General features: G+C 38.4%; 2 protein-coding genes across 15 annotated transcripts in view; both read left to right on the plus strand.

Annotated features, from left to right (window-relative positions):
* The window catches only part of CD44 (CD44 molecule (Indian blood group)), a 58,736-nt gene that overhangs the window by 27,008 nt on the left and 3,776 nt on the right, over positions 1-27,952 (plus strand). Inside the window, exons 4-14 of one of the 13 annotated variants that reach the window (XM_056345914.1) lie at positions 312-383; positions 1,061-1,300; positions 3,044-3,139; positions 11,545-11,649; positions 13,035-13,217; positions 14,995-15,156; positions 16,668-16,853; positions 18,561-18,821; positions 19,721-19,906; positions 23,182-23,304; positions 24,720-24,798. In XM_056345914.1, coding sequence (XP_056201889.1) covers positions 312-383; positions 1,061-1,300; positions 3,044-3,139; positions 11,545-11,649; positions 13,035-13,217; positions 14,995-15,156; positions 16,668-16,853; positions 18,561-18,821; positions 19,721-19,906; positions 23,182-23,304; positions 24,720-24,798 — 1,693 coding nt within the window. Of the gene's footprint in view, positions 1-311; positions 384-1,060; positions 1,301-3,043; positions 3,140-9,345; positions 9,825-11,544; positions 11,650-13,034; positions 13,218-14,994; positions 15,157-16,667; positions 16,854-18,560; positions 18,822-19,720; positions 19,907-23,181; positions 23,305-24,719; positions 24,799-27,952 lie in introns of those variants that run through there. The other 12 variants (XM_056345916.1, XM_056345918.1, XM_056345919.1 and 9 more) reach the window with 12 other exon arrangements.
* Positions 3,171-9,142, plus strand: LOC130152400 (uncharacterized). Of its 2 annotated transcripts, none has more exons than XM_056345930.1 (2): positions 3,171-7,038; positions 7,715-9,142. In XM_056345930.1, the coding sequence occupies exons 1-2, from the start codon at positions 6,894-6,896 to the stop codon at positions 8,521-8,523; spliced, it is 954 nt and encodes a 317-aa protein (XP_056201905.1). In that variant the 5' UTR covers positions 3,171-6,893; the 3' UTR covers positions 8,524-9,142. The 2 variants fall into 2 exon arrangements, with proteins under 2 accessions (XP_056201905.1, XP_056201904.1); XM_056345929.1 differs by having other exon boundaries at positions 3,174-7,600; positions 7,685-9,142.

Here is a 27,952-nt window from a genome sequence, read left to right on the forward strand (position 1 = left end):
AGGGCTCTATGCATTGCAACGGGGCCATAGGGCTATTCTAACTGACGTTAACTGCAGCCATTTTCTGGAATGGTTATGGGAATGGACAATCTCATCGTTAGCTGGCAGAACATTCTTGAAGTGCCCTACCTGGGAAGGAGCGAAAAAGGAACATAGGTAGATCAGTGAATTACATTTGATTTGGAAACTGGTTTTCAATTGTCCACTTCTGAAGCTGACATTTTGTGATTGTGTACAATTAATATGGGTATACACGTGACTTTGTTCTCAATTTTCTCAAATTAATATTTACTACTTTTCTTCTTTTACAGAAACAAGAGACAAAGCATGTGAGCCAGTTGAAAGACTAGATACTTCTTTCCTCAATAATCAGGGTGAAATAGGTATTGTATTGATAATATTGTTTCAACTGCCACTTGTTTCATTTTTAGGATCTGGTTATCTTTCTTTATGTAAAAAATTGCTAATATTAAATATTAAGCAAAACATGATAAAAAGAAATCAAGGGATGTTCAACAAAAATTAAAGCAATTAGTCACTTGTCTTCCCCTAAATGCTATGGAGATTGGCTCATCTTAAGGTGTTACCAAACATCTTTTATATAGGTATTTGACATTTTTTAGCACTTCAGAGCTGCTAATGTTTCTTTGACATATAGAACTTGCTTAAGGCAGCAACCCTTGTACATCTCATTTGAGCTGCTGGCTAGAAAAGCAGCTGGAAGTGGAAGAAAAATCATAATGAACTATTTGTCGAATTCTAAAATTCTGATTGACTTTACAGAGGCCAAGATTTTATGTTCAAAATCAAAATGTCTGATCAAAATATCAAAATATTTGATGCAGAGTAGGCCCTGTATGTTTGACAAATATATAGATACAGTTTAGTGATGTATGATCTAGACAGATTAGATAGGATGGCAAAAATAGATGGACTGATATTAATCCACAGCTGTTTCTCTTTATTTTTTTGTTATAGGACATAAACTGTATAGCATTACTGATATATAGCTATATAGCTCCTTGGTAGTATCAACTGCTTAATCTCCTCTTTCCAACAGTCATTGACAACGCAGATGGCTCACGTTATACTGCAGATGGCACGCGCCATAGTGGAGAGTCCTCAACGTCAGGTGCCGATGATGAAAATATAGGTAGTGGATCAACACATGACACAACTCCCATGGATACCTCCATCAGGAGATCCAGCCCTTCTTATTATGGAAGTGTTACTCCAGTCTCACAGCTGCCAGATCATTCTTCTGGAGCAGGGGAAAGAGAAATTCATAGAAAAGATTCTGGTAAGGGCAGTATGTTGCCACTATATCCCCTTTAAAATACCGGAAAAAAGGATCACATTACTAGTTAAAGGATGTCACGAGGGAATAAGAATCACTGTCTCTAATTTATATCCTGGAGAAGTAAAAGGAAAATGTGTGTCTTTGAAAGAAAACAGAAGCATTCTGAATTTGTAAGGATTTTTTTGATTGCATGGAAATACAAAGCAGACACACATCAGCATAGTTTCCTACATAAACCTTCCCAGAATGTTGAGAACAGACAGTTCTAAAAATTTGCTCTTGTTCTTATTAAAATTAAAATCAACATGGCCTGACAATGTGCGCTTGCAGCCCAGAAAGCCAACTGAATCCTGGGCTGTATCAAAAGCATGACCAGCAGGTCAAAGGAGGTGATTCTGCCCCTCTACTCTGCTCTCATGAGACCCCACCTAAAGTACCCAGGTGCCCCCACCCAAAAAAAGGACATGGACCTGTTGGGGAGAGTCCAGAGGAGGGTCATGAGGATGATCAGAGGCCTGGAGCACCTCCCCTATGAGGACAGGCTGAGAGAGTTGGGGTTGGTCAGCCTGGAGAAGAGAAGGTTCCAGGGAGGCCTTCCAGTACCTAAAGGGGGCTTATAAGTGGCTTATAAGGAAGATGGGGACAGACTTTTCAGTAGGGCCTGTAGTGACTGGACAAGAAGTAATGGTTTTAAACTAAAAGAGGGTATATTTAGTTTAGATATTAGGAAGAAATTCTTTACTGTGAGGGTGGTGAGGCACTGGCACAGGCTGCCCAGAGCAGCTGTGGATGCCCCATCCCTGGCGGTGTTCAAGGCCAGGCTGGACGGGGCTGTGAACAACCTGGTCTGGTGGCAGGTGTCCCTGCCCGTGGCAGGGGGGGTGGAACTAGATGATCTTTAATGTCCCTTCCAAAGCAAATCATTCTATGATTCTATGAAAATATTTATTCATTAAAGGTTCAAAAACATATCTAGCAGTGAATACAGAGAGGTTAGTCAAGCAGAGGGTATGGGTATATAGAGATAAGGGTAACATATTATCTGCTCTCTAAAAGGATGAATTGATGATAATAAGAACATGAATGAGTTACAGTACAAGTGATTTTCTACACATACAAGGGCTTTTTTAGGACATCTTACTACAGCATATTACAGAATGCACAGAGATACAAAACATTCAAATTAAAATGTTATTAATATCTTCTTCCTTGTTTTTCCACATAGTTAGCATGATGAAAGGTAAATCCTAACATTCTTTTCCTAAGGGACTGGGATCAGAGCCATTTCCCAAGGTGTATGCCATGTGCTTCAATTGTTTACCATGACAACTCTTTATCAACTCTGCTTACATGCAGAGTTTAGATTTTTGGACTAAATGTCAGGATATATTTCAGTAAAGAGGGGAATACAAATAACTTCACTCATTGCTCTAGAATCCCTGTCCAGATAGTGTACAGGTACGGTTAGAGATTGTATCACATGAACGGATCATCACCAGAATGTTCATTGTCACTGTAATACATACTCCTCATGAAATAATCAGTTTTGGTGATATCCTTACTATGTTAGTAAAGTAAGGCTATTAAGGTTGAATTTATGAAGAACCTAGTCTGTATCTTTCTTCTCTCTTGGACCAATAAATGAAGGCATGAAGCCTGTAGCATAGAGTAATTGAAGTAGTTGTGAGTACTGGGTTACAACTCAGCTAATGAAATAGTAATGGTTCATCCATCACCATACAGATGATGAAGTTTCTCCTGTATCACCTGACATCTCTTTGGTGACAGCAGCTGACGATGTCCCTGAAAAAGATGGTGGACAATATCCTGCAAGTACTAGTAAGATTTATGCATTATAATAACTACTTGAAATATAGATTGCATTAAAACTGCTTTCTTCTTCCAGCAGGAGATTCTGGTAAGTGGTGAAGTATACATCACCTCCAATTTTGGAAAGACATTGAAAGACAGTACTTTCCAGACTGGTTAAGTCAGAAATAAACTTGACTCTCTGGGACAAGGGGAGCAACAACATTTACTATTTATTTACTTCAGTGCTTATACTTGAGTTCAGAAGGCCCGTTCTGTGTTTCCCACTGCTGTTTTATCATGCCTATTTACTCTATGAGGCACCACAAATTAGTGCAACTTTTCAATTATCTCTTGAAGTCAATTTATTTCTGAGGTAGAAAAGGACATTTTTGTCAATTTGTGATGGAAGTGTCTGTGATTCTAATGTATTTATGTTTGTGAATGTGGGTAATCCACATCAAAACCATGACCTCACTCACAAAAGTGGTGCTTTAAGTGTCAGTTGCAAGTGCCAAGCTACTTGTACACTGCAAAAACTAATTTTGACTTTGTTGATGGCAATATGCATAAGAAAAACCTGGGGCCTCCACAGGCTTTGAGGGGTCAAAAGAGCAATAGCCATTTTCTCTGCTTTGTCCTTAAATAACTGTAATGAGTGGGAAAACCTGCTTGTGATGTTTTTATCAAATATGCAGTGCACAACAGCTACAGCAAATAAAATACTTTTAAAGTCATCTTACACATTTTAATGTGTAACTGTACATATATTCACTCTGCTTCTTAAGTTTAGAGTGATAATGATATTTGCTCCAGAAAATAAAGTGAACTTAAAACGAGAACATTTTAAGTATACAGAGTACATCACTAGAGATATGATATAGTAAAGACTGAACTGGTAGAAATGAAAGTTTCTTCCTGCTGACTCCTTTTTTCCCCACCATGGAAGCCCTCAATGGTGAGGAATTTGCTTAATTGTTTGTTGATTGCTGATAGTTTTGCTACAAAGTGTGGCCTGTAAGGGCAGGGTGGCAGGAACAGGGGGGCATGCAATGAATCCCACTGATAACAGTGGGGGGGTTTCTGCTTGACTCTGGTGGTGATATTTCCTGTATTTGCTTTTGTACACATGTGTTACTGAATTCTTCCTTGTACAGATGTTTCTGTACCCTTTGCAAAAACCTGTGCATTGCTTCTAGACAGGAAATCCTTCGGTTTTCCTTTTACTACTTGATTATCAAATGTATCAATCCTAAATATGTATGTCCATTTCTGTTGCTAACAGTTCTCTCTCATGGGCATGACTATTTTACAGAGGGAAAACTAGAGGTATTTTAGTATTTTAAAGATCAAAATAACTATAGAGCTATGTAATAAAAAATGTCAATACTGATAGATATGAATCACACAAGTGATAGCATTGGCATGATTGCTTATTGGTTTAGAATTGATAGAGTGATTCTCTGGGGAAAAAAAAGACTATGAAGGTACTGCACCTGGCCTTTTCTGATAGCTTCAGCTATTACTCAGAAACATCACTTTAAAGCCAGACAGACCCATTTCATTTAATTTTACTGCATTACAAACAAATCAGGAATTTAGCACTCCTTTCAGAAGAATAAGCTATGCATCTCTGTGAGAAGTCATCAAATATTCAGTCGCATAGGAGAAAGTTACACAGAGAACAACCGAAAAAGACAATAAAGCCATACCCCAATGTCTGCTATTCACATTGCGCAGCAGTTCAAGCTCATTGGAATATCCTAGCCACAATTTAATTTCCCGGTGAAAAATCCCACAGACAGGAAAGTAGAAAATTAAGAAATGAGTAATGAAAACTATTTGGCATATATCTTCACATAGGTGGCTAAAGATACATCCATCTAATTCTACAGTGTGTGAAAGTCTCAAACAAAACCAGTAGCTTTCCACCTATTCCACACACTATTTGTAAACTAAAAGTTTGGTGAAAAGGTGTCTAGCTTGATCAAAACATTTCTTTGGTATGGGCTTAAAGTGAACAACTGCCACAAATCCTTGTTCTTCAGATGATCCCCTTTCATTATTTCCTTGGTTTTGGACATTATTGATGATGTTCTCCATCAAGTTTATGGTCCAGATTAATACAGTGCTAGCTCTTTGCCATTGACGTTTTCTCCTGTCTGAAACAACTTTTTCTTTTTGTTACTAACAAGTTATAGTTCATCTGTAGATGTGCCATGGATCAGATGTCATAAAATTCTGTTGCTGATCAATGAAATACTTCCCTAAGTTATCAGAGCGAATTACTGAAAAGTGACTGCAACTGCTTTCTTTCATCCATATAAAATAGATATTTTAATGCTCTGGTGGAATTTCCTTTTATTTTGTTTGGGGCATTCCATGGGAAAAAAATCTCATCAATTAAAAAAGTCTTTTGTCCATACTTTGGCTGATATGACAGGAAAGCATCTGCATTGATATTTTTTATGTGGAGGGAAGCCATGAATATACTCATCACTTAGAAAATGAGCTCCTAAGGCTTGCCGTGGAAAGCAGGTGGAGGTGAGAATTTTGCTGTGATTACAGCAAGTCAGATGGAAATTACTTAGTTACTCAGTTATTTTCTTGTTAATTGATTTTTTTTGGCATTATCATTTTGTTCACGGTTCCATCCTAAAGCTCCAAATCTGAGGCTACCTGGCTTTTGATGATCTGTTGCTCAGAGATCAGATTTTGAACATCCAGGTTTCCCATTTTCTGACACAAATGTCAGAATAGTACTAATAATACTATTTTTAGGGAGCAACTAGAGACTGTGAGAAGAGACAGTATTTATTTAGTCAAGGACAGCTTTTCAGGAAGGCAAAATCTGTTAGGTTTTGCTTCCAAAATAGCTAAACCTTTTGCTTCCAAAATAGCTAAACCTTGACAAAGTGCATTTCCGAGTTGAAGTCTATACATTTTGTACACTTTGGAGTTTACAGATAAGCAAAACGTAACTACTGCAGGCTGAATAACATCAGTTCATCCTGTTTGATTATTGGAACTTCGATTCCTAGGCCTTGTATTTTCCAGTGCTTTCATATATTGCACAAAAATTGATCAAAACTGGTGTCTTTGATATTAGTCTTCAAGGTATATTTCTAACTGAATTTTAAAAGATTTTTTTCTGAATGAAAAAAAGTACATGATATCTTTTCTTCATCTTCAAGATATAGAAGTGAGATGGTCTAAGTGCTGGTAAAAATATTCCTTGTGAGGAACTGGCAGAATAAAAATATTTCCAGAGAAACATGAAAATTATTTTGCTTTCTTTTGGTGAATATGTGTATGATTTGAAGTGCAGCTCTTCTTGCAAACTTTGCTTCTCGTTTATTGATGGATAACTTAATAGAGAGAAAGGTTAAACCATTCAATGCCTTGCTTGAGGGATTTCAGTTTCTGTGGTGTGCATGCTTCTATTAGCTTTGAATGCTTTTTGTCAAAATACTGGGGCATATTGCACATAAATTACCTATTTTGATCTGCCTGAAAATGCTATGCTGAATTCATTGACTTCAGTGGACTTTCAGAGCTGGTAACGCAATCTTATACTTTAGTAGAATGTTTCAAACTTCACTTACACTAAAAACATTGGATCTTGTTGCTGTTGAGGAATGTAATGAAACCACAGGTTCATACATTCGTCTTGCACTCACATCCATCTCAGTGGCTTGAGCATGCTCAGGGTGCCGGTGCTAGTGGACTTGACTTTGCTGGAGGAAAAGTGCTTCTCAAGAAATAATAACAAGATCTTGGTTGAATGAACCATGTCCTAACAGCTCCAGGACCTCATCATGAAAACCTGGAGAAAGCCACCACCCAAGCTCAGTGGGATCTGATCTCAAACCACTGGTGGTGGTTGAACCCTGCAGAGAAGACGCAAGAACCCACACAAGCAACCAAGGGTAAAGGATGTAATGCTAAGGGGGCTCTTTGGTTAGGGGCGGAATAACCAGGGCACCGGGGCAGCAAGCTTCAGAAGCATTGAGTGGAGGGGGGTTGAATGTGTGGTGTATGTCACTGCTTTTCGTTACCATGTGTTAGAAGCGAGAAAAGCAAAGTATTGGGCTACCTCTCACTGACTAATTTTAGTAGCGATAGAGCAGCTGTCCACATGGCTCATGTACTGCAGAGATATTCCGTGTTTCTGAAAGTGATGAGTATGTGAGTCATTTTATAAAGGACATACTTGGGTTTTTCTTTTTTTCCTGTTGGAGGCAATTTAGAAGTAGACTATTCCAAGAGAAGGATTTGTGGGGGAGAGGAAGAAAATATTTTCAAGCCAGTACACTATGCTCACTCTGCTAGAAGAGGATGAAGCATGGTTAGTGCTGCAAGCACGCACAGGGCACCGAAATGTAGCTAAGAGCCACACTGGGGCAGGTTCAGCAGGGCCATGGCAGAGTGGTGCATCCCTTGTGGGTGGAAGAACCAGGAGGAGATACAGACTATGGGAAGCACGGTGCTGTACACTCACCTCTGTGATTCTAAGGCTGCATGTAGGGGAGACAGGAAAGCATAACTGCGGTCAGCAGAAGACTTGTGGGTTAGGGATTCATGGCAGATTTAACATCATCACAGCAGATGTGATCTCAAGTGGCAATGGTTCAGATGATGAAGACTCTTCAGAGGACATGATTTACCCAACAGTGTTTCCAGACTGGGACAGGAGTGTGACCAAGAACGAGTATGCTCCAAGTACTAGTAAGGAACTTCCTTTCTCTTTTGGTGGTTTCTTGCTTCTTTTTCCTGACCTACCTGATGTTCCTCCTCCTTTGCCACACATACCCTGTGTGAAAATTGGATCCTCTCCTGTTCATCTCTTGTTTCAAGCACACCTCCTGTGCCACGGGAAATACTCATTTAGATTTCTGAGGCCCATATCCCTAGAAGCACGATCTTCCATGGTTTCTAGAATTGACACCTTGCCTCTATATCTTATTTGTGGGCTTCCCTCATGGCATGTTGTATCTCAAGGAATAATTCCTCTTTGGAAAGAGATTCCAGCCTCTACACATATGGCACAATTGTTTCCGTTTTCATGCCAATACTTATTTGTCTTGCTTCACACACTAGACAAAAAGGTTGTAGATTCATGTAATTTTTCTAAACAAAAATCTCTTTCCATCCTTAAATGCCTGTCAGAAATCTATGGAACATTACTATTTGAAATGCTATGTTCTAAGAAAATATGGTGCAGTGGTAATGTGACAGGAGTAAAGCTATGCCTCTCTCTCCATGCTATGCTGAACACCTACCTGGAAAGTGTTTCTGGTGTGGATTTTGCTGACAGCATCAGGCCAAAGGGAGTGCATGTGTCTTCTGAGTGGAATGGCTGTAGTCCTGAGCCCAGGTCCTTGGCAGCATTGGCTTCATGGGGTTCTCAGTAGAAAAGAAGGCTAAACTAATGGGTGTGCTTATTTCTGGGTGTCCTTTTTACACATCATGAATACTTCTTTCTCCTTTTGTGTGTGATTTTACATCATCTTGGTGGATGTTCCTCATTCTGGAGTCTATCTAAGGTTATCTGCTCTCTCCTGCTGGCAAAGCCTGTGAGGAACTCATTAACCTCGTTGAATGTGAAGGGCTAGTAAAGCTCCATAGGGCTTTTTGATGAATCTTCTCAAGGGACCATGCTCTTTCTAGGAACTGCCACTAGTGTTCGCATCTGGCTAAATGTTTGAGGAATGTAATGAAACCACAGGTTCATACATTCGTCTTGCACTCACATCCATCTCATGCTTGAGCATGCTCAGGGTGCCGGTGCTAGTGGACTTGACTTTGCTGGAGGAAAAGTGCTTCTCAAGAAATAATAACAAGATCTTGGTTGAATGAACCATGTCCTAACAGCTCCAGGACCTCATCGTGAAAACCTGGAGAAAGCCACCACCCAAGCTCAGTGGGATCTGATCTCAAACCACTGGTGGTGGTTGAACCCTGCAGAGAAGACGCAAGAACCCACACAAGCAACCAAGGGTAAAGGATGTAATGCTAAGGGGGCTCTTTGGTTAGGGGCGGAATAACCAGGGCACCGGGGCAGCAAGCTTCAGAAGCATTGAGTGGAGGGGGGTTGAATGTGTGGTGTATGTCACTGCTTTTCGTTACCATGTGTTAGAAGCGAGAAAAGCAAAGTATTGGGCTACCTCTCACTGACTAATTTTAGTAGCGATAGAGCAGCTGTCCACATGGCTCATGTACTGCAGAGATATTCCGTGTTTCTGAAAGTGATGAGTATGTGAGTCATTTTATAAAGGACATACTTGGGTTTTTCTTTTTTTCCTGTTGGAGGCAATTTAGAAGTAGACTATTCCAAGAGAAGGATTTGTGGGGGAGAGGAAGAAAATATTTTCAAGCCAGTACACTATGCTCACTCTGCTAGAAGAGGATGAAGCATGGTTAGTGCTGCAAGCACGCACAGGGCACCGAAATGTAGCTAAGAGCCACACTGGGGCAGGTTCAGCAGGGCCATGGCAGAGTGGTGCATCCCTTGTGGGTGGAAGAACCAGGAGGAGATACAGACTATGGGAAGCACGGTGCTGGCTTCATGGCAGATTTAACATCATCACAGCAGATGTGATCTCAAGTGGCAATGGTTCAGATGATGAAGACTCTTCAGAAGACATGATTTACCCAACAGTGTTTCCAGACTGGGACAGGAGTGTGACCAAGAACGAGTATGCTCCAAGTACTAGTAAGGAACTTCCTTTCTCTTTTGGTGGTTTCTTGCTTCTTTTTCCTGACCTACCTGATGTTCCTCCTCCTTTGCCACACATACACTGTGTGAAAATTGGATGTTCTTCTCATCAACTGTTCCTTCAAAAATGACACTTCTGCAATTGGAGAAATCATATGAGGTCCATATCGATAGAATGAATATCTGTTTTATCATGTTTCATGCCTATTTGAATTCATGCATTCACTCATGATTTTCCGAGAAAGAAATGTTTACTTTTCATTTTATTATTTTCTTTTTTGTGAAACCAGTATTAAAATAATTCCAGTTCATGTTATTTATAATCTACATTTATTCTATAGTAGGCTTCCTGTCTGTGGGATAAGATTTTCAGGCACAATTTGGGAGGCCAAACCCCAAATGCTTTTCTCATTAGGAAGTATGAACAAAACAATTTCATATTTGCTGCCTTCCACACTCTTCCTATGCACTCTTCTAACATCACCTCATTTGTTTTGTGACTCAGATGGTCAGGCATGATCCAATACTACAACTCAGATATTCTAATACATATCCTTTTTCCTGATATGAACAGTCCCACAGTAATCATCTGATAGCTCTTTTTTAACTTCAAAACCCACCCATACCTAAAATCATTTTGTCTCAAAACCTGAATACCACCACATGTGAGGATCAAAGGTGAATGCTGTGCATCACTGAAGCACGCAGTCTGCTGTGTGGCCTTATGACCAGGAAATGCCCCCAGCCCTGTTTTTTTTTTCAGTATAGATTTTGCCATTAATGACTATACTTTAACAATCTTATTTGTACAAAGATAATAATCAGTTCCTTTTTTGCCCTTTCATTTATTTTAACTTGAGCACATCTTAATGCATCTTTTGTGCACTTCTTTACACAGTAGTGTTTATAATAATTGCTGTTTATACGCATTTTTATTTTTCTGAAAACAGTGGACTTTTTTTTTCAGTGGTGGTCTTCATTTTTAGAAGAAAATACAAAATAAATCAGTCACTTGCTTTGGGATTTTTTACTCTTTTGCCTAAGTTTTGGCTGTTTCTGGTGTTTATTTATCTTTGCATCTCCACATTGGTGACTTATTCCACACAGTGTATTGTATTCCAACTACCTTCAATGGCCCAGCGGTGTCTGCATGCTCCATGGGTGAAAGTGTATACAGTTTCTGATACACTGTGACTCTTCAGACTCTTGTGGAAGTTATATTTTATCTTTTCAATTTTAATATAACTTTCTTTAGCAATATTGGCTTCCTGGTGCCTGTCAAGGTGCTTCAGTTTTTTGCTGACTATAGCTTTTGAGCTCAGTGGTGGATATTCTAACATAAATCTGAATACATCTTGAGTACTTAGCAAGTATGCTTTACATGTATTCAGACATCTACCATATTCTTTAGTCCAGCATTATTTTTCAAACTTGCCTTTAAAGTCTATAATAGCTGTAATGGTTTTGCACTATTTCTGCTATACGTTGTTCTTCTATTGCTTGTTTTCCTCATTCTTCTTGGGAAACTTTACATCTGTCCGATGCAAGGAAAAGATCAACTGGTTTTATGTAAAATGATTTGATAAGAGTAGAGAGACTACAGTTAAGCTATGCATGAATTTCCCTTTTCCGTCATCTTTATGGCATACACTAACAGTAGAGTAATAGCAGTAGATGTAGAGCATGGTCAGCGTTGAATCCTCCATTGTCCTAACAGCTGTGGACTCGCAATACAAAACACCTCTGGAAATCTCCACACAAGATCATTGGAACTCTGCCTACACAGATGAAGAGGAGCAGTATCCTAGCTCTGCTGGCAGGGGTAAAGCATTTAAGCGTTTCAGATAATATTCAGATTTGTGATGTAATTCAGTGAAGTATAACACTGTTATGGTGCAGCTGGTTGTATTTCCCATACCATTAGCCCCAGTTCAGTACAATGCCTTTATATTATTTGTACTAGAGCCCAGCCTCTTTATTCCTCTGTGAAAACAAGCATTTTCTACATCCTGTGGTAGTTCTTGCATTTATATGATTTGCCTTCAACAGATAGATACCTGTCTTTCTGGTTCTGAGATTGTTTTGAGCAGTGAAAGTTTATATAATGGGCATCAGAACAGGTGCTATAATCACCCAGAAATAATTTTTGTGATAACTTTCTTTTATTTCTGAGTATTTAGTTAATTTTAACTTTTTTTTTTTTAACAAGATAATCTATATCTATTAGGTTTAATTACAAAAATAAGGAATAATACTTGCAAGAATACCCTCTTTATGAACATTTCATTGCCTGAATGTGAAGATGAATATTCCTCCAGTTTGGCTGCTTTTGGGAAATAGCGTAGGTTTCTCTAGCTGGTGACTTAGTGCATATGTAGCAGGTCTAGTTCATTCTTTGCATGCTCTGCTTAAGGACCTTTGCTTTACCTTTAATATATTCACTCACGGAAACTTTTGATACCTAAGGCAAATATATTTCACAGTGAGCTCTAATGTTCATCTTAGTGTTATAGGTGTTCCTTTTTTTTTCTGATGTATCTTTTCTAAGCCTTTTAATGTTAATTAGAAAATTTCTTATGGTGGTGGTACATCAGGTCATTTCTGGCTGCGTCTTCTCCTATGTAAACAACAGCAAATTAAAGAGTGAAGAATGAATTTATTTTACCAGTAAGAGCTTTAGTTATTTCTAAGTTTAAAACAAGTATGCTTTCAACTTTGAATATATGAACATACTTATTTCATTCAACCAGGCCCAGAAGAAATAACAATTGCCTTGGAATAAGCCTTGTAAATGTGTAATTGAGATATTGATTCAAAAGAGAAAGTTCTTCCTCTTTTTCACTTTCAAAACCCCAGATTACACAGACTCAACAGTTAAGTTAGTATTAATAAACATGGACTAGAGATGCAAGCTGTTGTTTCTAGGTGTTCCTCCCCTGCTTCTCCTATAGCTTTTCTCTGCCATTGGTCATTGGGATACTTTCCAGCACACTTAAACCTTCTTCTGATCCTGGTGACGCTTTTGTGTGATAGCATTTCCAAAGGACTTTAGTTTTCTTTCATCTTTCATTTCACATCAAATGCAACGATGAAAAGAAAAAGCCAAAACACAAAAGCCAAGCACTCTTGTGTAGAGCATGAAGGTGAGAATAAAATGACTGGTGCTGGGTATTTTGATCATTATTGATTCAATCAACGTCTTATCAGCACTAGTTACAAGTGAGAATGGAAACCGTCAAGGACCAACCCAACATCCGCTATTAATGAACAGTGTTCATTCTGGATGGATCAGTCAAGAACAAAATCCTGCAAATACCACTTGGAGTACTGAACAACATGAATTTACTGTTGCAGGTGAAAATGATATTGAAAAGGAATCTTCTCATACAGGTAATATTACAGGTGACATTTTAGTAAATTATCAGGTTTTATTAAAGCTTTAGTTTTAGGATTTTTTAAGCTAACAATTTAGTATTCTAAGGCTGTAACAGAAATTCTGTGAGTAAACCTGAGCAATTCTGATGTTATATTATGGTCTCTTTTAATTATTCTATTATTCAGTCCTGTTTCTGGAGGTTTGTTCTCTCTCCTATTTGGATTGTGTGTCAAGACCTATAGTAGATTTCATTCTGTAACTGACTCCTATATTTTGTGTTCTGTGTCGTGCAGTCACAAGGTTTTAACAAGTTATATACCAGGATTATATCTGTAGGAAAAAGTGAATGTTCAAATAGAAAAATAACATCTTTTATATTTTTCACATATTTGGGAGCTGTGTTCACTCCCCTGGTGCAAGTCATTATTAGTCTTGTTTGCTTTTTTTTTCCCCAGTTTTTTTTTAATATGGCAATTATATCTAAAAGTTTTTATCTAAAATATCTACTCACCCCACTTTTGAACTATGAGAAGATGTACTTGTGATGAAGGAAAGAAAACAAAGCACAGAGTGGAACAAGAGAGACTTCTCTCATATTGGTTGAAGCAATTGAAACATAAAAGATAAAATACTATAAAGCTAGTAACTGAAAATTGACATATGTTAGTTTCTGTCCCTGTGAGTGTATTAAGTTTACTGATTAATGACTGATGTGCTGTACTAAGCACTGCCAATATTGAATTTAACACAGTTGTCATCTGCTCTTGCAGATTACCAAATACAGGTCACTGAAGTCAAGCATATCATAAACATGGTTTGAGATGCTGTAGAATGTGGATCAATTCATTCAACTAAATGTAATCTTATTAGCAAAAGTTTTGTGTAGCTCACTGCTTCAGCAGACCCTAATTCCACATTCCTCTAAGTTATCAACCCCAGATGTTTCATCAACATCCTTTAAAAATCTGATGATGTAATAAAATGTATTACTGATATATGTATAAATACTATACTATACAATACCACTATAGCAATATAATTTGGCCTAGTTGCAATTAAAATTTTAACATGCTGTGGTGACTTTCTTGTGTTTTTTGATTGGGTTGGGGGCGTTAAGGAGTGGCATAACTATATAAATAAGATTCAGGTTCTCTTTTGCTGTGATTGTCTAATAAAAACTACAGACTGGTTGATACGGACAACATCATATTTTTCTAAATAACCGCAATATCAAATATTCTCCAGCTGAAAGCTGTCTTATTTGTTGTGTGCACCATTCACAAATCTACAGCATGTGAATGTCACACTTCCTTGTCTATTTTCCTGGACATGCTGCAACTAATAAAACAGTGAAATTTTGAGGGGGAAAAAATGGATATAGTCAATACACTCAAATTCTGTGATTAAAATCTTACTGGTGGGTCATATTCTTGCAGCTATTTCTGCCTTTGCTCTTCTTAATTCTGCATCAGTGGATACTGGTTTGATATTCAACCAGTACAAAGACAACAGCATGATTTGGGGAAGTAATTCTGAAAAAAAATGAGAGATCTTGATTCTGAAAAGCTCATACTCAGTTTGAGGAAGGAGTCAGTCCTATTGGTGACAGTAGGCAGCTTTTCTAAACATAAACCAGAATGAGAAGCAAATCTGCTTTAGTTCTCTTTACCATTAAATGTAGTAGACACGTGAGCAAGGCTTGTCATAGAGACAAGAACCAAAGAGCAGAATAATATGAGAAATGGATCTTTATATACTGAGTTCATAATTGCTTCACCATCATTATAACAGCTATGGTCTCCAGCCATGGAGCCAAACAGAACAACTCAGTGCAAGAGCCATTGGTGTATCCAGGCTGGGACCAGGGAGAGGATTATACTACACAACCTGCTATAATGGATAGAATTATTCCTTCCAGAGAGAATAATCATGAAAAAGAGTCTTCCACTGCAGGTACTAGTAATAATAATGTCAATTATGTGTATTTCTTCACTTCTGTCTCTCAGATGGCCTGTCTTGGAAAGATATTGCATGAACTTGTACAGAGGAGTAACTTACTGATCTCTTTAAGGCAATGATAAAAATTATAGGGTGATTAGTTTTCTCTGTGCTCGCACTGGGTGGTGGTGAGACAGAAGGTCTCAATTTTAGTTCTGTTGAAAACACTAATTTTTCACTTACCAACACCACTCTTAGTGCTTTCTGATGCTTAGTGAAGCATGAATGTGGACTTGCACCTGGCTTATTACATAAGTTCTGTTATTTGGTGGTGTCAAGCAGGCTTTACCATAAAGTTGAATTCAGATTTCTGTATATTTGCACATCAACAGGCTAATGCTTTTGATTTCTGAATATTCATCTGGGGAAAGAGTGTTCTTTTCATAGACTTTATCGAAGCATTTGTCCCTCTGATTTGTAGAATGATAAGAAAAAGGAATTTACAAAACTGGCATGACACAACATCATGATGCAGTCTCGTATAACATGTAACATTCATACCATCAAAATAATGTTCTAAAAGCATGATATGAGAAACACATGACTTATTCCTGAAATAAGAGGAAAGGTAACTTTAACCCTTTCTTAAACAGACAATGCTCAGAACCTGTTTTTGATTTTGTGAAAACTAGTTACATTCCTTTTATGGTTGCTCTGATTGTATCTCTTCTGTCTCACTGCTCCTGCCATTATACAGCATTAACAAGATATTCTGAAAAAGCAGGACAGCTTAGGAAATGAAGCTGGAAAGCTGCTGACAATGAAAATAAATAAAAAGACTGTTTTCTTTTCTTCTTTATGATCCAATTAGAATTAAAAAAACTTAAAGTCTACTCTGCATATTAGGAAGAAAACAGTGTGGGTGGTGGGTTCATTGCACACCACATCACAAAGTAATTCTAGCAGGTAAAATCCTTCAGTAATGCCAAAATCTGAAGCTGATTCTGAGAGAAAATCTAGTCTTGTGACTAGCATGAACAGAACAATGAAAAAGAGCTATAAGCTCTTTTCTGTAACTTGTCACCACTCAGTCTTGAGCAATAAAGGAGATGCAATGCCTTCAGAAAGGTTTATTTACTGTCAGTACTGATATCTGTAACATAAAACACACTGTAGCAGCACTTGACAGTGTTCCTGAAGATAAGGATCTGTGGTCAGCCTGGGATGCAGGTCCAGGAATTTTCCTGACTTCTGTCTCTATGTCCTTTCCCTGTGTCCACTGTCTCTGGGAATCTTTTGGATTAAGTAAAAGAGTCAATGAGAATAGCAAATGAAAATGTCTGATCATTGAGAGAGCAGAGATGATGTACAGGAAGACAGGAGGTCCCCCTTCTCATCCCCTTTCATGGTGAGAAAAGGGTAGCAGTGGTTTAAAGTGAACAGGAGACTTGAAGGTGGTGGGAATGGGAGGGGCACAGCAGCACACACAAGGAATTTACAGCTGATTAAACCATCATGGTACACAGCCGTTGCCTTTCCTGATGGTGCCTACCACGAAGACCCAACTCGGCCACCTCTGTCCTCAGATATGGAGCCAGGGCAGGGCACTGAAGGCTCCACGCACCCCACAGACGCCCCCGGCAGTGAGGTCCTCTACAGTACCACAGCTAGTACGAGGAAACCTGGCGACGACTCCTCTCTGACGGCTACCAGTAAGAATAATGGATCATACTCATTTCTCATGCCCAGTGTGAAATGAGGGATCATTTCTTCTGAAATTGACTCTTTTCCCTATCTTTCTTATCCTGGGAGTCTACATACTTGTTGCGGACTTGCAGTGAAATGTTTTCATGATTTTGTTGCATGTGAACATTCCAACAAGAATTGCTGCCTCTTAAGGATGCTTTTTCCCCTGGGTCCCCTGTTTCTTATGCCCCCCAACTTTTCTCAGGTTTGTTTTTCATAGAAGGTGATATTGAGAAAGCAATTGTTTTGTGAGGTTAGCGGGTAGTGTAAATGAATCATAGACTTAAAAACATTTTTTCATGTCTGATCATTCCTGGTCTTGGCGTTGCCACAGATTCTCTTAATACTGTAAACTTCTAAATAACTTACTGCAATCTGTTCATGTAGTAATGCAAAGTTCTAACCTCAATTCCTAAGGTCTGTATGTTATCCAACTAAAATTATCCCTAATCAAAATATTTTTTTCTTACTCTAATATTTTTATTGTTTAGTAATGGATTTTTATGACATTGTAGTACTTTGGAATTTTTAAGATCTTTCTTGCATTTTCTAAAGAAAAAATTCTAAGGAAAAATTAGCATTTATGCTGTCTCTTTTCATCTTCAAAATCCATTTTCATCAGGACTGTTTCGTCTGCAACACTTAGGATTTGCTGAAGAGCTATGAAACCCAAAAATTGTGTGGATTAAAATACAGATTTTTCCTCTACTCCTTACTCCTGTTTTCTAAATATGGAAGAGAACCTGTGTCAGCCTGTTAAGCTTTATGTGGTTTGGTAGATCAATTGCAAATATGAAAACCTAAGCATGATTTTACAATTTATTCAAATGTTTTCAACCAGGTCATTCTAATCTTATTCCTATGTAATGACAGGAGTATTTGTACTCGGGTTTTTTCTGATAAAAATGTTTTTTTTTCTCCCTTCTAAATAGTGATTACTAGACATTTTCAAAACTAAGACTTTAGGTTAATGTTGTTTGCAAATACATTTTTTGTTTTCTTTTGCTTAGTGATGTTAACTTTCAGTGGTGAAATTTTGAATGAATATCAACCTTTATTATTCAGTTAATATTTTGAACCACTTGGAAATTCTGAAAGTACATTTAGTTAAGCTATGCTTATTTCTTGCTTCTGTGAAATCCTTACTCTTCTGCATCAGTTGCAGTATTAGCACTGCCAGAATGATTTGTAAAGGATGTTCATTAAATAATTTAATTCCTTAATTTTTCAACTGAATTAATTTTAAGTTCTTCTCTTGGGAGACCAAAACACATTCTTGTGATCATCTCATGGAAAAAGAGAGATACCTAAAAAAACTTAAAAAGACATTTTTTTAACATGACGATATTGTCAATCTCAAATAGTCAGGTCTTAGTGGCTGCTACTTATTCTTTGGAAAGCCTTTACATGCTTTAATCCACGCTGAAATTTAGGACATTAATAAGTAACTATTAAAGTGATCAATAGAGTATTATTGCAGGAAAAGACAAATCAAAAATAATGTAACATATACGCAAGATCTTGTTTGCTTGTGTTTTTCTTTTCTCACTGTATATTCTATATAGGCTAAAAAGAAAAGGGTAGAGCTTGCTAAATAACATAAAGCCACAAAAATATATAAGGTGGGGTTTTCTTAAACATCTTTGAAGTTAACTTAGTCATCATCACAACAGTCACAGCCTCCACTGATGTTCTGAAACCACAAGATATAACCCAGGAAGCGTGGGCACCTCACATCATGGTAACAGCCATTGCCTCTCCTGATGGTGGCCACCACGAAGACCCAACTCAGCCACCTCTGTCCTCAGATATGGAGCCAGGGCAGGGCACTGAAGGCTCCACGCACCCCACAGACGCCCCTGGCAATGAGGTCCTCTACAGTACCACAGCTAGTACAAGGAAACCTGGCGACGACTCCTCTCTGACGGCTACCAGTAAGAATAATGGATCATACTCATTTCTCATGCCCAGTGTGAAATGAGAGATCATTTCTTCTGCAACTGACTTCTTTCCCCATCTTTCTTATCCTGGGAGTCTACATTGTCAGTGTGGACTTCCAGGGCAAAAATCTGTGGTGGGATCTGTGCTGTTGATAGAACTACCTTCTGGACAAGGCATAAGGGACTCCTTGCTAAACTGCACTTGGTGGTTTCTGTCCTTGGCTGAAGCATGTTTCCGGGTGGCCTCCTGACTGTTCTGCAAGACACACACTTTGGTGATTCTGAATCCCCAGCCCCATCTTCTTTTCTTGCGCATCAGTGGGACCAGGCTTGATATGCTTTGGCACTGTGATTGGTGTGGTGGAGGTGCTCTAGTGGGTTAATCAGATGGCTTGCTCCTGTGACTCAGCAGCAGCACCCGCACTGGAGAGTACTGTCCTGGTGGTGAAGGCAGGACAGTCACAGAGGGACTACGTAACATAAATTCTGCCTTCAATTCCTTACTCCTCCTCACCAGTGGATTGCTAGGCAAGACCACCACAGATCTGGCTGCAGTATGGCTGCTCACTCCTGAGTTACAGTGTCAGGTTGTTGCTGTTGTGGTCTCTTCTTCTGAAGGTCTTCCTTCTCCATCTGTCACTGGGATCTGTATATGTAGCCACTGTCTCCCTCCAACATGGTGAGCACATATGTGGTACCTAAGGGTCTCTTAGAAGCCAGTGACAGCGTGGAAAAAGAAGAGGAGGCCTTCATGTCTTCTCTTCTTCTGTGCTTTGAATGAGGAAGATGGACATGCTTTTTGGCTCGCTGTGGTACAGGAAAGAGTGGAATAATGTGGGTGGTGGTTTTGTGAGCACTCACTTTTAAAGCTGATCCTGCTGTCGTCATGGCAGTCACAGAGTCCGTGGATGATGTTAACCGAGAGAAAGCAACCAAGGAGCCACAGTCACCTGGCACTCCTCCTGGAAGTGAAAGTGAACAAGCAAACACCACAGATAGTTCCCATCTCAGTTGGGTACCTGGAGTTTTTCCAGACATTGAAGATCATCTTAACCAATTGCAGACCCCTCTTCCTACTAGTAAGAACAATGAATTAGGAGCATTTTAATTTATCCATCAGTCAGTTATAATTTTGGACAATGGTGATTACCCCAAAAATACGTGTAAATTATTTTCATGTTATAGTTTCCTTTTTCACTTTTATTATTGTTTATAACCTGCTTTTAAGATGTTAAAGGGAATCTCTTCCTGTGCAGAGCAGAGGACATTTTCTAAAAGACTGAAAACAGTGTTTTGGAAATAACCTTTTCTTATATCCTGTTATCTGTATGTGATAACACAACTGTTAAAGTGAACGAGGGTAAACTTTCTCCTCATGCTAATACATACATAACAGCATTTTGTCTTTCTTATTTGCTGGGCACAAATGACAGCTATGTAACACTGAACTGTCTGCAGCTTTTCCCTCGTCTATATTCCCTCTACATTAGTTGAATATGTATCGAAAGAAAGGTAATTCTCTGCAAAACCTTGTCTTCTAGGTGTATTTGCCGCTGGTATCTTGCCAGTGATTAATTATAGTTATGTTATTGGGCTATTATATGTAACTGACATTTCATTTGTGAACAACTTTTTTTTTAAAGGGCTATTCTTCTGATAGAGTTAGTGCAGTTAACAGTAACCCTGTTTACTTATTACACCAGCTATAGCCTTTCTTTTTGTGTGTGTGTGGTCACATGCTAATAGTACAGGAAATGAAGGGACTTTTCCTTATTCCCAAATAAAATTTCCACAAAAATAATCATCCTAATGTTAAGGTTTTTTCCAAATGCTACTTCCCATTCACACTAATCAAAATATGATTTTGTGCACTTTCTTGGAAGTCAGTGGAACCATCCCAGAGCTGATTGTCGCCAGTGCTCTGTGGATGTTCTTTGCACGTAAGCAAGATTATGTACCTATATTTTTATGGCATTGTACAGCAGACACTTTAAAGATACTTCTATTGCTAATTAATGATAATTCATACATTTTCAGGTAGACTTTGGCCTACTTTTTATTTTTCTTCAGAATTTTATATAAACTCAGTAAAATCAACTCTATCAAAATTGCCTGAGTTACAGTATTTTGACATAGGTACAGTAACATAAATGCAAAACATGTATTTGATAGAATCTTATTGGGAAGATAAGTCTGATTTTAATAATAATTTCCTACTACAACAAACTTATTTCTTGACTTTTTCTGCCCTACTCACTTAAGTAATCCAAGCTGCCTCCTTAATTTTATGTGCAGACTTTACGCACTATGAAAAAATGTTTGCTACCTTTCTGTTTTGAGCACATAAAACCTGTAAAAAATAATTTTCAAGGTGAATGTCTGGATTGAATGTTTGCATTCTCACTGCCCTGGCAAAGGCTTATAAGGCCATATTCCCAAAACTCTTCCTTTTTTCATTTATCTTCTCTTGGTCCTTTTTAAAAACACAGTACAAGGGAATTACTAGGACACTACCATCATCATAAAAGAGGTTATTTATTGAAGGGTTCATTCATTTGTAATGTTGCCTCACATAGCTGTAATGTGATGGAAAAGATTCATGAACGTATTGGCAGACTATAGTTAACGGCTTTCTCTGAACAAATGAATGGCTTGATGTATTTTACTACTTTTTTTCACTTGCTTTTTCTCTACAGCAATGTTTAAGCTGTTGCCTTACATCACGCTAATGACTGATCTGTTGTCCAAGTGTCCGTGGAAAAACAAATCAGTCCACTGAAGGAACCCAAAAAATAACTGTCAAAAAGAAAAATATCTAGTTTGTCATCAAAATGAAATGTACAGAGCTTTTAAGGATCCCACCCTGCCACTTGCAAGCAACTCCCCAGAGCCAGAACAGCAGGGGACTGGACTGAATCCTGCTGTTTCTCAGTGCTCAGGGGAGGGGAAGGGCAAATGTAGCAGTTCTCTAAGCACAAGAATTTTAATAAATGTCTGAGTGCCTTTCTAAGGGGCTTTGTGGTGGAAAAGCTATGGCATTTCTCAAGGATGATATAAAACATCTTAAAAAAAACCCACCTGCTGAGATGTGGGGTAGACAAGTGCATATGTTCCTTTTGGTCAGCTTTCTTGGAGGCTAGATCAGGGCTCTTAGCTGCTGAATTTGTGCTCTGTCCTGTGTGGTGAGATAGCACAAAATAACTCACCACTTGGTAAGTTTCTTGTTAATAAAAATATTCAAAACATCTGGAAGATTCATGAACTACTTGCTGGCTGAGCTTAACAGAGGGAAAAAACATGCTATTAGGAAATGAGATCAGAAATGCTGGCTAGAAATTAGTTGCAATGTGTGTTAAAGAAAAATAACTTTACAGCTGATTAGAGAGAGTGCTTTGTTTTCTGTGTTAGAGTCTGGAAGAATTCAGAGAAGTGAAGATCTGTAATATCTTTTTTGTAGTGATAAAGAAGTAGTAGTCCCAAATGAAATCACTATATCTGTAGGCTGCTGATAATTGTAGGTTTGGGGTACCCATGTGGTAACAGCGTGGGCCAGAAACATAATTGTGTAAAAGTTCAAGCAGTATAACCAGCACTGCAAAAACTTGGGACTGGAAGTAGGCATTTTGATTTAAGATGTAATACTGTCTTTGAACCAAGTTAAAAAACTTATTTAAAAAGGAGAAGGGGATCGACCTCTAAGTTTAAAGAGAACATTTTTTATATTAGGAAAAATATTTCGAATTTTTAAAGTCCCATTCTATACATAGCTATCAAATTTAAAATCATTCAGGTAATCATTCTTCTACTTTATGAAAGCATTAAACTTTTAGAAATTCAGTTTTATCCTGTGTAGGAATAAAATTAAATGTTATAAAAGTTCTCCATATTGGTCATTTTAGATTTAAATAAAACCCTAAAGTTTTTCTCCCCCTGCCTCTTCTTTTCTCACTTTATTTTCCCCATGGAACAGACAAGGTGTTTGACTTGTATGACAAAAACCTCTTCCAAGAGTTGCCAACATTCAAATGTCTTTACATTTTCTCCAGAAAATTTCTAGAAAATTGTAATTGCATTTTGGCTCACGGAAGTATAGCATAAGCAAAACTGAAATATATGAGAAAGACAATAAGGGAAAACCATGAGTTTTATTATTAAAAATACTAAAACTAGCCATAGTTCAGATGACCATGATTATTATAGTCTATGTAATAGCTTTCAGTATAAATAATTTTTAATAGCCTCAGCATGAACTTTCTAGAATATGTTTTTTTAATTGTTAAAATCATAATGTTTGTAACTCACTGTTAAATATCCACTAAGCCTATTTGGCCTAACAGATTGTTTTTTTCTTTAGGATCTACCTCCAGTATATACGGTGATCAAGGACCGCACAAGGGACATTATGAATCCACTACTTTCCCTGGGGACACCACAACAACAAAAATAGTTTCACAACGAAGGTCGGGCCAGGTACCAGGTAGGTTTTTGAAGTCTCATGTTTTAAATTTAAGCGCAGAATTGTATTGATATGAACTGAAGTAAGAGAGGAAAATCTAGGTTAATTGCAGTTGTTCAGACTTTGTTCTGGATCACATGGTATTTGGCATTTTCGCTAGCAGTCTGAAAAACGGAGCATATTGTGACTCACATAATTTTCCAGAAATATCAAGATGAGATAAATCATGCATTTGGAGAATGGGATTAAGATCCAAATAACCTTTCTAAACTGATATGAAATCAGGCAAAATTCAGTAAAGGTATATGCAAAGAGAATCCACGAGAACATTCGGTGAAAATGGTAGCTGAGACGAGTGTTGCAGAATTAAAACGGAACAGAGAGAAGCCAAACCCATGATACAATTGCAGAAGAATGCAAATATATTCTGGGACATATTAACAGTAAAGTTATTTTTAAAACAGAGAAAGTAATTATCCTACTCTACTGAGGCCCAGCAAATCCAGAGCTGAAGCTTTATATTTGGTTCAAGGCATTGCATTAATCACATAGAAAAAAAAATAAATACCTGAGAAGAGCACAAAGAAAATTTTGGAAAGGTAACTTTTGAAGTAGTCATCGTTGTCAGAGAAAACTGAAGGGAGATATCAAAAGGACATGCTACAAAAAGAATGCTTCTCAGTTTTTCACCATGGAGTAATAATAATTAAGTGATAAGAAGTAATTTGTTTCAAATGAAACATAGAAGACTTCTTAAACAAGGCAGACTTGTTTCAAACAAACAAAATAAAAGAGGTAGTTCTTAGGAGAGGATCTCTGTCAGTCATAGTAGTACTGCATAAAGCATAGTCTACTGGAAAGGTTGTGAAGTTTCCTTTAATAAAAATGTTAAGAGCAAATGGAATATTCCTCACCCATCTTCTTATTGACCCTGTTTCACTGGAGTGAAATGTAGATGATATGACCTCTGAGGGTCCCTTGCAGTTTTGTAGTTCCTTCTTTTTTTAGGCTTTGCCCCAGAAATACCCCTTTAAGTAAGTTTTTAAATGAAAAAATGAACATTTCGCTCTACCTTTAAGTCATCCTGCTTTTGTGCCTGGGATTACAGGTATACCATTGCAAAGCCTTTTTCTTTTGCTCTTGGAATAAATCAGTGACAGAACTCCTCTTCACCTATGTCCACCAAAGTACAGTGTTTATAGGTGCCAACAGTGATGGGATATTTCATCTGAGTTGGCCTGTATATAGCTGAATGATGAAAAGTATTCAGTTTACACAGAAGCACTTCGTAAAACAGACAAACATTCATGTGAACTAGGAAAAACTGACAGTTTAAAGAATGTAAAAGAGCTTGTGTTCTTGCAATTCTACAAAACAGCAAAACTACATGAGCTCCATTAACACGCTGTCCTCCCCTCCCTCAACTCTCCCCACAGAATGGCTGATCATAGTTGCTGCTCTTGTGGCTCTTGCGTTGATTCTTGCAGTGTGCATTGCTGTTAACAGTCGGAGAAGGTAAGGTAGCCCCTTTTTCAAAACACACTGCCTTGCTATTTTCTTCATCGAGAGGTTTCAAAGCTTCGTGGAAAGGCAGAGTAGCATAACACAGGAAAGAGCTTCCTCTGTGAAGCACTGTGAGTTGGGGTGTGGGGGCCACCACGTGAAGTCCGCAGCTGTATAAACCATTTAGTCTTCACTTGTAGATGGAAACTAACTGTACATATATCATAGAGAATTAATTATTCTCTACCTATTAGTTATTAATGGGAAAATCCTGCCCACTGAGGGTGAAAACTGTGTGAGATGGACATAGCAACCTGAGGATGAGCTGAGTATCACCCTCCACCATTAACAGTGTTGTCTGTGTATAGTGTGGAGGAGTGTATTGGGCAATCACTGTCACATGGTGAATTTGTTCATTCCAAACAAAAAGCAGTATCACAGCTGGCAGGGATATAGTCTAACATTGCTATCAAAGCACTCAATAGCTTTATTTACTCCTCTACAGATGAAGAAGCTGAGGAATAGAAAGTTGCAGTGATCTGTGCAAAGTTAGCCAGGAAATTTGAAAAAACTCTAGCCTTAAGAGGCTATAATATTCTTAACTTTCTTTTCTCTGGGGGCTGTTCTGAGGTTACTTCTCAATTGTCTTAAACAGCTTTTTGCTACTTGAATGTTAAAGTTGAACCCCTTAACAGAGTAACTATTTGCTACTTGAATGTTGCATTTCAACATTTTTTATCAGAGTAACTATATAACATGTGGACAGAGTAACTATTTGCTACTTGAATGTTGCATTTCAACATTTTTTATCAGAGTAACTATATAACATGTGGAGGTTCTTGTTCAGGTTCATGAGCAAATTTATTCCTAGTCTGCTGGCTCCAGGAAAGCACATGATAAAGCTTCTATGAAATACTGTTAAAGTCCTCCAAAGCATGGCATGGGTGCTAAAATAAAGCATTGCCACTGTGGTGAGGGAGCAATCCAGGCGGTCCCTGACCTTAATGCAGAAGGCCTCTATGCGGCAGAACAGTGCAAACTAAATGCCAAGTTGTAATAGTAAACTGATACAGTTTTGCTGAAGTCAGTAGTGGGATGCTACCTGATACGTTTGACCTGTGACTGTATCCACAATATCAGTGCTTCTCCGACAGTATTATTAGAGACCTGCTGAAATAAGAAAGCTGTCCAACATACGGTGAGACAGAGAATGCTACAACTTCCTTTCTGTGAAATGATTCTGGAGTTACACAGCCTGAATGGCATGGCTTATTGATTTATATGTTACTTTCTTACGTCTTTAACAGTAGAGACTGCCATAGTTTCCTCCCTCCACAGGAAGAGTCACCATAGGAAAACACAAACAGGGCCACTATGACTAATTATAGATTGCATCTGATAAGAAATGAAACAACCTCAGAGCTGTAAATTATGCCCTAGATACCGTTAATGGGAAACACCTTTTACTTAGTGCTTCCATGCAGCTGGGAGTGAGTAGGAAAGAGAGAAAATGTGTGGGGGTGCATGTATGTGTACAAATGCATGGATTAGACCCCAGAATATGTGTTAGTCACAGCAAGGAAATAATTTTGAAGCAGCAACGTACTCTGGTATGCTTAAAAGAAGTGGATTGTTTTCTTTCATTTTAGCAGGATCCAAATGATAACATGAATAACCTAAGGATTCTTTCTTCATCTATCCTGATAAGCACTGATACACGGAAAATTCATAGAGAGGCAGCTGGCGTGCGGTCAGAGCACTGCATGTGAACACCGACTAATCCAAAACCAACAGCAGCGCTTCGAGAAAACTGGATAGCTGAGGAAGGAGGGTTGAACATTTCAGGGTTAGCTGAGCAGCAGCTTGAGAATGTTTCAAGCATTAATTTATTTAAAAAGTGAGAATAAACTGTGTTTTTATTTGTTTAATGCTGTCAGTTACACAATTTTTCAAATGAATGCTAACTGCAGCATCTCCAGTTTCTCTCATTCGGGTTGTCTGAAAAAAGCCTAATGAAGCATAGGCTTCTGTTTCAAGGTAGTTACCTTCCTGCTTCAGAAATCAATAGATTTAGCCTTTCTAGTTAGGAGGTCCCCATGGCAGAGGTTTCAAGTATTTGAAACAAGCAACTGGGCCTCCTCAGTAAACAGCAAATTGTTTGGCAACTATATTTTTTTTCTTTCTTTCTTTTCTTTTTTTTATTTTATTTTATTTTTTTGTTAAATTGGTGTTGTCATAAGTGATCTTAACCAAAAATCAAAATGGCCAAGGTCCAGTGTGATCCTATTTAGTTAGTTAGTTATTCCTATTGTTGCAAAGACAACTGCCTCTGTCTGGTGCCTGTCATAAAAAAAGTTAGGATCTCCTTCCAGGGTCCAGAAGATGCTGCCCAGCCTGACCACCACGTCAGGAGAGACATTCTGAGCCACTCTTCTGAGAGGCTGTGAAGCTCCCCAGCTCCTCGCTGGCCTCTTTCAGCATTTCAGGGCTGCAGAGCAGAAATCATTCCCAAGGGCATGTGTAATTTTATCACAGTGAACTGAGCTACTTTGGATAAAACAACCCTCATCTGTCAGGCAGTAAGCATGAAAAAAGTAGTTACTTGGACGGATAATAGTATAAGTGAACTGCCAAATTAGTCATTCAGACAAAATAGGCTTCCTTTAAGAAGAAAGCACTTTAAAATAAAGCTTCACAGAGACATTGTTCCTCTTAAGAGAGCTGTGCTTTTTATATTCAGTTTACACAAGACTGTTAGAGGACAAGTAGGTTGTTCAGCACTGTGTAGTCAGAGAACTGTCTTAACAGTCTGGGGCAAATCTAACTACTGTACTGCTAGTATTTTTTTACTCCCTTGAAGAATACACATCCCACATTGACCAGCATGCATCAGTTTTGGACTGGTGTCGTGGTGTAACCCTGGCCAGCAGCAAAGCACCGCAGCCGCTTGCTCACCCCCCCCCCAACCCAGAGGGATGGGGAGGAGAATCGGAAGGGGATGTAAAACTCAGGGGTTGAGATAAGAACAGTTGAACAGGTAAAGCAAAAGCCGCGCACGCAGAGCAGCAAAGCAAAGCAAGGAATTCATTCACCACTTCCCATGGGCAGGCAGGTGTTCGGCCACCCCCGGGGAAGCCAGGCTGTGCCATGTGTAATGGTTACTTAG

This window comes from Falco biarmicus, chromosome 7 (genome assembly GCF_023638135.1).
Source record: "Falco biarmicus isolate bFalBia1 chromosome 7, bFalBia1.pri, whole genome shotgun sequence".
Classification (NCBI taxonomy): Eukaryota; Metazoa; Chordata; class Aves; order Falconiformes; family Falconidae; genus Falco; species Falco biarmicus.